This window comes from Phalacrocorax carbo, chromosome Z, assembly GCF_963921805.1.
Source record: "Phalacrocorax carbo chromosome Z, bPhaCar2.1, whole genome shotgun sequence".
NCBI lineage: Eukaryota > Metazoa > Chordata > Aves > Suliformes > Phalacrocoracidae > Phalacrocorax > Phalacrocorax carbo.
Window position 1 is genome coordinate 74,379,642 of NC_087548.1, and position 10,722 is coordinate 74,390,363.

Here is a 10,722-nt window from a genome sequence, read left to right on the forward strand (position 1 = left end):
GTCTTGCTTCATGCCTAATAGAACCCCTTTTGATAACAGGAAAATTAATGTTCCTCAGTACAAGAACTTACTGGGATACAGGCTTGGTTATTTTTTCACAAGTACTTCGTTGTGCATTAAATAGTCATATTTAGCTGTAAAACAAGCCCCTTGGTGTTATTTTTAATTCCGTATCACTGTTCTTTATTTTTTCAGTTTGGTACACTGTTAAGATTTATTCCCTAGACCATATTGATATTAAGCATGTTTGTATAAATATATATATGTGTGTGTATCATTTTTGTTTTTACTAGTATGAAGTACTACTCTGTGTACAAGATCATGATGATCCAGCTATTGATGTGTGCAAAAAGCTTCTCGGGAAATACCCAAATGTTGATGCTAGACTCTTCATAGGTAAGCAGTGCAACTCAAAGGTGGGACTCCTGTAAAATGTTTTTAAGTCTTCAACACCATATACAGCATTCTAAAATAATTAGTTGTCTTGTTCAGCACATGTTGCTTCTGTAGCTTAATCATCTGTTTGGGGTAAAGAAGTAAATTCGTGTCAGAATCTGTGGCATCAGTCCAAAAAAACTGTAGGAGGAATGATTTATGCAATCCCTGCAACTTTTTCCTTCTAAATCTGAAATACAGCAATTTAAACCCTGTCTTTGCACTAAACTCAATGTTCAGGAAGAGGCTTGGAGTTGTGGCTGTATTGAGCCTGAGGTCGTGCAACAATCCTTTTTCATCAGCCTAGACTGTAGAGCTCTCTTCACATTACATTTGAATTAGAGGCGGGAAGAGATATTAGAATTAGGTACATTAACCTTGTTACCCTGCCATTTTGAGGAAGCATATAAATATTTTTTTCCTTTTTAATTCTTTGCATAATTGTAGTAAGATCTAAAATATAACAGTGAAGGAATACTTCAGATTTAAATTCTTTTCATAAAAGTGGACTTTAAGAATTGATGGGTAAACATTTACTGTTCTTCAGTTAATATATCTAAATATTTTGGGTATTAAGTCTGAATTCTAAAATCACCCATATATTATTTGTGTATGATACTTGTATTTTTTAGGTGGCAAGAAGGTTGGCATCAACCCCAAGATCAACAATTTAATGCCTGGCTATGAAGTTGCCAAATATGACCTTGTATGGATTTGTGATAGTGGAATTAGAGGTAGGTGTGTGTTGTGCTGTGCTGACTGTTATGTTGCTCTTACTCCCTGTAGGTAAGCAGTTGTTGGAGATTATTTTGACTGAGAATACAAATAGAAATGAAAGTTAAATATAGAAAAAATATTTTCATGGTATAAAAATGTTCAATCTCTAAGGGTGAAAAATCCATTAAAGATGCTGTTCAAACTGTTTCTATTGTATTAATTGTTGATCATAATAATGTTAATCACTATTATTATTTTTCTGAAACTGTTTTGCTCCAGAATACTGTGCATCAAAGTATATGTGCTCTTGATATTGGTAATACAATGAGAATCAGTCTCTGTCATTAGCAGGCTACTGTATAGAATTGCTCAATGAACTGTTTGGTTTTTTTCATTTGTCACTTAGTGACACCGGACACACTGACAGATATGGCCAATCAAATGACTGAAAAAGTAGGCTTGGTCCATGGGCTTCCCTATGTTGCAGACAGGCAAGGTTTTGCTGCTACCCTTGAACAGGTGAGTGCAATGTTGTTTTGTTTGGTTTTTTTTTTTCTGCAAGACCTTGCTGTCTAAAAGTTGTATAGTGCCTTTTGCACATTTGGAGAGAATAAATACTTTTTTCAGCTGCAGTCACCCTTCAAACTATCTAGGATAACTTTTAAATGCTCAAATTCTAACGTCGTGCTCTGAACACTGATTCAATATTTAAATTTACAATACAAAGATTAGAGGGCAAAAATTATGGATTTCAGTTAAAAATACATTAAAACTGAAGAACTCTTTCTAGTGTTTAGTCAGAAAGGGCAATTAATTCTATTTTGATGTCTGAAGAAGAAAACAGAAATGGCCATGACAAGTTAGAGCAAAGTCCAGCTCACACAGTATCTTATTTCCAGCAGGGAAAGAGCCTTTGAGGAGAGTAAAAGACAAGCGAGGCTTATATCCTGTTTTCTTCTAATGCTGTCTCAACTTCCTGCAATTGTCAGCTGAGAGACTTCCTGGGTAGGAAGTAGACGTGTATATTTGCTAATACTCAATATATTAGTGTTTTAGTAAGAACAGATTTCTTACATGAACTCCTCCATTCTTCGAGTTCATATAGATTTTGAACATTTATAACTGTCTTTATTGGGAAGTTCCATAGATCTAGCCATTACAGGAACTACTACCTTGTTCACTCTGACCCTTGTTCTTCTATAGTGCTATTTCATGTCCCCTAATACTTGTTTTGGAAGAGAAAGTGGACAGTCGATTCCTACCCACCATCTTCATATCACTCATTCTGTCCTAGCTTCCCCTCTTCTTTCTTACCAAGTTCTCTTCTGTTCAACGAAGAGGTTGAGTTTTCTTGTTCATGCCTTGTTTCTCAAGGCATGTAATTTAATGAAGTATCTTTTATTCTAAGCTGGCATGTATACGGCCTTTTGGCCCCAAGGCTAACTAATGTGTGTCAAAGGCAGAAACATGAGAAGTGAAAGCACAGTGAAATTCCGTACTGCTTCATTGGATGAAGAGAGGGCAGCTCCTGTGACTTCTGTGAAACAAATTCTGAATTTCCTCTTACAAGAGAAGAGCAAGAAGCTATAGCACAAAGCTCTTAGTACTACTACATGCTAAAGCAGCAAGAATTACAACCCTGCTTCTGTATTCCTGGAAGAGCTTTTTCTTCCAGATGCAGTATATTGCAAGACGAGCATGCCTCTTCTTGAATGACTTACTCTATTAGCAAGACCAGTGTAAAGGCCATCTAGAGGAATGACAGTAGTGAGAGATGCTAGCACTCATTCCCACTGCCTCTTTATAGGACACTTCTGGTTTTAAGTTAGTGAATCTTGTAAAAAGACATGCTCACAATCTGAACTTTTCTTTGCTATTTCTGTTTTCAAGTACATTAAATAAACAGAATTCTCGTGGTTCTGTACAACCATATAGTAAGTTTCTAAGAACATGTATGCAGTAATGCAGTTAATCCTTAAAGGAGGAAGGAGACAGCAAGTCTGTCAGCTATCACCAAATAATGTATTAATCCTAGTGATTAGTAAGTTACTTCAAAAAATCCATTAATATATGTATTCCCTGAGAATAACCTCAATAAATTAGAAATGAAATACCAAATAAAATATGGTAGTTTAATATGTGGATTTAAAACCTGCTTTTAGATTTGTAAGAACACAGCCAATATCACTACTACATTTCTCAGATTTGGTGGTAGACTAGATTTCTTAGATTAGTGGTAAAGATCTTTCCAAATACACAGCCATAGTTGGCCACATCTAGCACTTTTTTCCCTCCAAATATTTTTGGAGAAAAAGTTGTCAGGGAGTAGTACTTGCATAAATACATATAAAGTTTTAAAACTCTATATCTTGTTTTGGCAGGTTTATTTTGGAACGTCACATCCAAGGTCATATATTTCAGCCAACTTAACTGGATTTAAGTGTGTAACAGGAATGTCATGCTTGATGAGGAAGGATGTGTTGGACCAAGCTGGAGGACTCATAGCCTTTGCACAGTATATTGCTGAAGATTACTTTATGGCCAAAGCTATAGCTGACCGGTAAGATGACTCTGAAGTAAGCTTATTGCTTTAAGAGCAGTTAAATCTCTTTAAACACATGGTACATTCTGTAGGTATAGATGTCAAGGTCAGCTTGACATGTATACATTTTACTGTATACATGTAGACATGTACACAGTAAAAATGATATGTGCTTTGTCCTATCAATATAGTATTTTAGAAATAATTAAGCCATGTCATTGTTAATTCTTTAAAGAAAGTTTCTGAGAACTTAGTTTAAGTGTTATTCCAGTGGTATTTTCTCTTTCCCAATGAAGAAACTTGATAAAATACACTTAAATTTTGTTAAAACCTGTTGTAATAATATGGCACATATGCCAAAGACAGTTTTCAAGCCTAATAAAATTCTTGGGTGTTTGTTCTCTAATTGGTTTTTTGCGTCTCTTATTTGCATGTTTTTTATAACAATACATTTGTTTTTCAGGGGCTGGAAATTTGCGATGGCCACACAAGTTGCAATGCAAAACTCTGGTTCATATTCTATTTCTCAGTTTCAATCCAGAATGATCAGGTAAACTTTAATTCTTACTTCCTCTCCCACCCCTGTCACCTGCTTGTGATGTGGATAACCTGATAATGATGTAGGGAATATATTTTCCAAGCTAATTTGATCTAATGTCCAGAATGCTGAAGTTCAAGTGCACAACTTGATGCATGCTGCTTGTTGGTGTTGGGAGAGAGGCACAGTCTTTCCACAGAAGTATGACTGATACAAGTATTTAAAAAAAAGCTTAAAACTCCCCGCTTACTACCTTTTAAATGCTATGCACAGTATGTTTGAAAGGGAGAATTTTTGCAGTATTTTACTTGGAGCTGTAAATTAAATAATATTAAACTAATATTCTCGGAAAAGACCACGATGGCTCATTATTTTATGAGGTGGGGGAGGAGGACATAAAGAATAATGCATAGTCAGAACTGATTGGTTTGTCTCTTTTCTAGGTGGGCCAAACTGCGAATTAATATGTTGCCTGCCACAATAATTTGTGAGCCAATCTCAGAGTGCTTTGTTGCCAGTCTAGTTATTGGATGGGCAGCTCATCATGTGTTTAGATGGGATATAATGGTATTTTTCATGTGTCACTGCTTGGCGTGGTTTATATTTGACTACATTCAACTAAAGGGTGTTCAGGTATGTAGCTTCGTTTGCTTTGGAGGTTATTAAAGTTACTAGTGCCACCTACTTGAGCAAAAAGCTAAGCCTAATTATAACAACCAAATCATTCTCTTGACATCAAGGAAATAACAGGTCAAATCTTGTTAGTTCTTGGTCTTCCAGCTTCAGTTATAGTAGCACGAAAAAGAGTAGGTGTGCTTGACTTTAGTTTTGTTTTTTATATGCTCCTGCCTCTATGCAGGCTCTGAAAGTTTGCATATCTTCCCCCTTAATCTTTATATTTCCAGTCTGCTCTACCTAGGCACATCCAGAAACTTGAAGTTTTTGTTAACAATACATGAATGGCAGCTTTGTGGGATTTTATGTTTTTTTCTTTTATCTTACTTGTCACTTTGTCATGTATTTATTGAGGTGTATATGTACTCTGAAGTACAGTTTTCACTCTGTTTTGGTAATAATGGACTTACAGGACAACAGTAGCCTACTTGAAATTCTTCCCATCAGTAGAAGTGAGGCCTCAAAAAAACCTTTTAATATAGAAAGATGTCACGAATCAGAACAGCGTTTGTTCTTCTAATGCTGTAGGAACTATTTAGACTACTTTCTGCTGTGACCATATTCCATCCAAATCTGATCCATACTTACTTTGTATTCAAACTTATCAAATAGTTCTCGTCATGCTGAAAAATACTCTTTTGGTAGTCTTAACGCATACTGGAAATAAAAAAAAAGTTAAGCCTTGTGTTTATTCTGAGGAGTGTGCCATAAGGTCATTTTAACAGTCACCTTTCTAATTACTCTTCTCACCTTGCGCAGGGTGTGAAAGAGCTTTGTGCCTACTGTTCCTCTTCAATTTCTCGCTATGCGTGTAGCTGGAAATTCTCAAAGGAGCAGAAAATATAAAGAGGCTATAAGGCTCTTTTCTTAGTCCCCCTTTTCCTATGCAGTAGGCCAAAGACCTGTTTATTTGAATTTCACTCTGGGAGTGTGGAGGAGTGTTCTGTCTAGATGGGGTTCTTCAGGGGTCTGTGGCAAAAACTTTGTGTCTGCTTGAACACAGTTTTACAAAGTTTCAAAAAGAAGAAAGTGCAATTGTCACACTTTCCTCTGCCTTTTGCTCTACAAACAAAGCTCCTGAAACCTTCTGGGTCATTTCTGCCAAGCTCTTCATGGTTAATATGGGTAATCATATCTTGAACATGGAAATGTTCTTGGCTTATAAAAAATGCTATTGACACAAACCTGCATAATAAGCTTTAGAATAGATTCATCTGTGACACAAATGTTTTAAATTACTTAAATTCCTTTTGAATAATCAGTATGTTGAAATACTTGTTTTTTTATATCCTTAGGGTGGTGCTCTGTGTTTTTCAAAACTTGATTATGCAGTAGCTTGGTTCATCAGAGAATCCATGACAATTTATATTTTCCTGTCTGCTTTGTGGGACCCCACTATTAGCTGGAGGACAGGACGCTACAGATTACGTTGTGGAGGCACTGCAGAAGAAATTCTTGATGTATAGCTGTGGCTTTGTAACTGTGAATGTCAAAAAAGAGAAGGGGGGAAGGAAAAGTATTACAAATTGTTTATATAAATACTTTTGGGAAAATCTACCTTCAGTAGTTTTGTTACCTGGATGTTTTGGTATCTATTCTTTAATTTATTTTTGCATGGCACTTGCATCTGTGAAAATAAATCTGTAGTCTTGGCCAAATAATACCTTGCTCCTTTGTACAAATAGATACGGAGAGAATTGGTCCTGACATATACTTTCTATAGGAATGCTCTGCAGTAAACTCTTTAAAACAAAAAAGTATCCTCCTGGATATGGACAGCTTCTTACTCCATGGTATGCTAGCCTAGCAAATCCAGGGTTCACATAACTGTTTTCCAGCTGGACTATACAAGGCTGTACCTAGTAAAATCACAGAAGTACAGCTGATTCCTGTTATACTGTATTAAATTGAGCTAGTAACAGGACCTTGGGAAAGAAGTTCTTAAATGCTTTATGCCTACCTCTTGCAGTTGCTGCAGAACAAAATGAATGGAAAGGTGAAAACGCTTTGCAAAAACAAACTAAAGCTGGAGTCTTGTGTTTATGTGTATATATGAAATACTTTAGTCATTGCAATGAACCAAAAGTGGACTGAGTTTGATAGAATGAGTTGGAAGGAATTACTACTGGTCAGGCATATATTGTGGGCATCTTTTGGCCAACTCTGATCTGGTTCTGTCTTGAACCTTGTTAAGCACTGTGCTGTAACTAGCCAAGCTGGTCCCCTTCAATACTTCCATCCTTTTTTAAGGGGTGTTTGTTTTTCCCTGTGAGTGAATGCTTTGGGGGGTGGGAGGTGCGTGTGTGTGTGTGGGGACATAGTAGGTGTGGAAGGGAGCAGAAGTACATTTCGGAAACATTTCACACATGAGCTATTTTCTTACACAATGTCTTAAGAATGTAATTTCATGATGCCGGTATTTAATATCTTTTTAAAGTGAACATACATACCTATAGGAGTCATAATTAAGTATTCAATTGCAGTCGGTATTGTGACTATATTAAAAGCTGGGTGCATTTGCTGTTACTGATTAAAATTGTAATTTTAATTTAAATATCAAACTAAGTCTACTCTTGGCTTTTTGCCTTCTACTGTTAGTCTAGCCTTTAAATTGGACTTTTGTATTCCGGTGGTATGACTAAAAAGACTAGATTATAATGCATGCTGTATTTTTCCCCTCTCTTCTCCCTGTAGCTTGGTTTCCAACCTCATTGTGAGACTTTCTAATTTGTGGTGAACTGGACTTGTTTTCTTTGAACACTTTAATTAAAAAAAAAAAAAAAACACAGCAAAGTTAGAGAGGGATGTTGCATAAGCCTTTTGTTTTCATATTTGTATTTATGCTGCTTTAATTTTCTTCATATGGAATGGCATATTGTCACCATGAATGTGAGCTGCTAATTACAAGGCCAATGCCAACAGAGCAGCTTTAAAAGTTGGATGATAATGTGTAGCATATTAGCAATAACAACATGAATTTATAAAAATGGACATTTTTACCTTACTGAGCCAATCCATTACCTGTCATATGCTACACAAGTTTAATGTGTATGTATGTGTTGTAAAAGTACTCTGGGCCAAAATGCTTCATCCACCTTAGTATCTCTTTTGCCTTATGATACCATGGAACTCCTTCAGTGGGCATTTCTGTATGAACAAAGGCTTTTGATGCATGCTTCATTCTTTTCACGTGAATCAGGAAGTACTCTTCCTGAGGAAAGTTGCACACTGAAAACTAGTCTAGTTGTGACCCACAAAAACATCCTGGTTTTTTACATAGTTGAATTTTGCTGACAATGTTTGATGTTTGAATCTTACTTTGTTTTATGAAGTTTGCCGTTCATTGCACTGCTGAAGTGAAGCTTAGCTTGCAGCTTAGTGTTATGCTGATTTCTATGCAGGCAATGAAGCAGAACCAAAAAAAGGCTGAACAGACTTCACTTTAAAAAAAAATAGGTGGGGATAGTTGTTTAACAGGTGCTTTTGTATTTGTAGAGCCATCTTTGGCCACAAAAAATAAAGCTTCACTTAAGCAAATAGTTTCATTTGAGTATTGTACAGTTGAATATTAAATGGAAACCAACACTGTCAAATGTTGTAGAAGATGCTGCAACAGAACTTCTGAAAGTTAAGAAGTTAATGTAAAGTTGTGTTGATCTACAGATACGTAGAATATGCCATGTTAATTTAAAATCATTGTCTTGGTTTTTTCTTGGTTTTTTTTCTTTTATTTAAGAATAAATTTTGAATACAATCTGTTTGGAATACAGGTGTGTTTATCCCTTTGTTCAATGATGCTTACCATGACAGCTTTATTTATGGTGGTTTTGATAGATTTGGTTTCTAATGAATCTTCACAGCAATAAATAGATGTGCCTTTCTTCTGAGTTTTTTACAGCTGGACCATCTGTTTTGGATTTTATATTTTGCTGAAATTAACTCCATGTGCCTAAATCTGATTTTGAGTTATCCTTAGTTTTTAGAATAACTTCAGTGTGTAAAAAAGTGCACAACTGGACAGATAGGTCCCTGTCTGTTGTAACTGGTCAGCCTAGATGCATATTTTACAGACAGATCTTTGCCACACAAGATGTTGAAACTGGGGAGTGGTGTTGATACTTTGCTTTGAGGTACTCCACCATGAAAGCACTCTCTGCTTGCTCTGTCGTTAGACCTGGCTTTTTCTTATCTCCTTACTTAACATTTATTAAAGTAAGAGACCATGTGTATGACAGATTTGTTGGAATCTGCAAGGCATGGCAGAAACAAACATCAGTAGAATCACTTTAAAACTGGTTACAGACACTAAGTATTCCTGAGTGTATTTTGACCTGGACACACTTGTAGTCACACAGCACAATAACTAAATCCCCTTCCCAGAGTCCTTTAATGATTTTTCTGTCTATTATTAAATAATGTTTTTGTTTTATTCTTTGATTTCAAATGAAACATTTCCCCCTTGAATTCTTCCTTACCATTCTTCTGGCTCATCATACTGACTGCTGATTATCTGCATTTCTTCTTAGGCTGTTTTGTCAGCTGGAAAAGTTTGTCTCCCTCTAACCACCTGCTTTCATATATAACTTCTGAATGCTGTTTCAGTCCTTTTAAAGGCAGCTTCTAATCCTCACACCTAATTTCTGATGATCTAATTTTAAGGTGGGTTTGAGCTGGAGCCATTCTTGGGTTGAACTGGTCCCCCAATGCCTATGATGCTGATTCTGGCTGATGAGGCTAAGGAAACCTAAGGTTTTGTATGGCAATAGATAAACTTTTTACAGTTAAACGAAGTGACTTCAACTTAAATACTCTCTAGGCTTATCTAAATAATAACACTTGGAAGAGAAGATGGTGTTGTGCAGAATGGCAATAATTTCAAACTTGATCCAGCTTCTCAGTCTGAGAATGCATAAGCTGAAGTTCCTAACTGTCAGATGATAATCCATGGGTCTACAACTTGGATATTCAGAGTGAATGCACAAGCTTAAATAAAGGGGTTTCTTAGCTCTTAAATTTCATGACAGAACTGACCCCAGAACACTAGATGCTGCCTGTCTGGGCAGATGAGAACTTCCTATGGGAAAGCCATTTCCACCTTCACATTGGCTTTGGAGAAGGCATGTATGATTCCTCCGTTAGTGTGGTGGAACTGCACTGTAACTCAAATCAGTGATCTGGGATGTGCTTTTAAAAAAAAAAAAAACCAAACCACAAAACCCCACAACAACACCCAACCCCAAAACCCCAGAGAACCAAACTCCACTGGCTTTGTGTCTCCTGTAGATCCTAAACATTTGAAGGTGGACTACTTTAAGGTCATTACCTCTTCTGCATTGCACAAAGAAATTTCTACTGCCGCTATCAGACAAATGAGAACAAGTGATAAGTCTTATGGTTAAATTCCCCACGTTCTGCTCTCACTGCTGATTTGTCTGGTCCTTAGAGTTTGAACCTTTCAGTAAGGAAGCAAATTTTAATGCAGCACTTCAGGCCAGTTTAGCCACTGCTGTGTTTGTGTTAGAGTCTGATTACCTGTTTCATGTAGAAAGTTGCTGTTGATAGTATCGCAAGTCTTTGCTGAAAAGGTTTTTCTTTTTTTTTTTTGTAGCAGTTTTTACTGACAGCTGAATGTTTTCAATTATAAGTCCTACATGCAGATCAGTGTCCAGTTCTTCCTTCAAATCCATTTTGTTCAACTACAAGCAAACCAGCCAGTCTTGCGAACCCGAAGGCTTTGTTCAGTGTTCAGCTATAACCTTGCAAGGGTGTGTTTCCTTTTCAAAAGTTTTACGTTAGTGTCTTGTAAATGTTCTAA

At 36.4% G+C, this 10,722-nt stretch overlaps 1 protein-coding gene across 1 annotated transcript in view; it reads left to right on the top strand.

The window, feature by feature from the left end:
• Nucleotides 1-8,672, top strand: part of UGCG (UDP-glucose ceramide glucosyltransferase) — a 32,851-nt gene extending 24,179 nt beyond the window's left edge. The window contains exons 3-9 of the mRNA XM_064439483.1: nt 294-396; nt 1,068-1,169; nt 1,559-1,671; nt 3,534-3,712; nt 4,158-4,244; nt 4,676-4,865; nt 6,203-8,672. Coding sequence (XP_064295553.1) covers nt 294-396; nt 1,068-1,169; nt 1,559-1,671; nt 3,534-3,712; nt 4,158-4,244; nt 4,676-4,865; nt 6,203-6,373 — 945 coding nt within the window. The 3' untranslated portion in view covers nt 6,374-8,672. The remainder of the gene's footprint in view (nt 1-293; nt 397-1,067; nt 1,170-1,558; nt 1,672-3,533; nt 3,713-4,157; nt 4,245-4,675; nt 4,866-6,202) is intronic.
• The last annotated feature ends 2,050 nt before the right edge of the window (nt 8,673-10,722 follow it).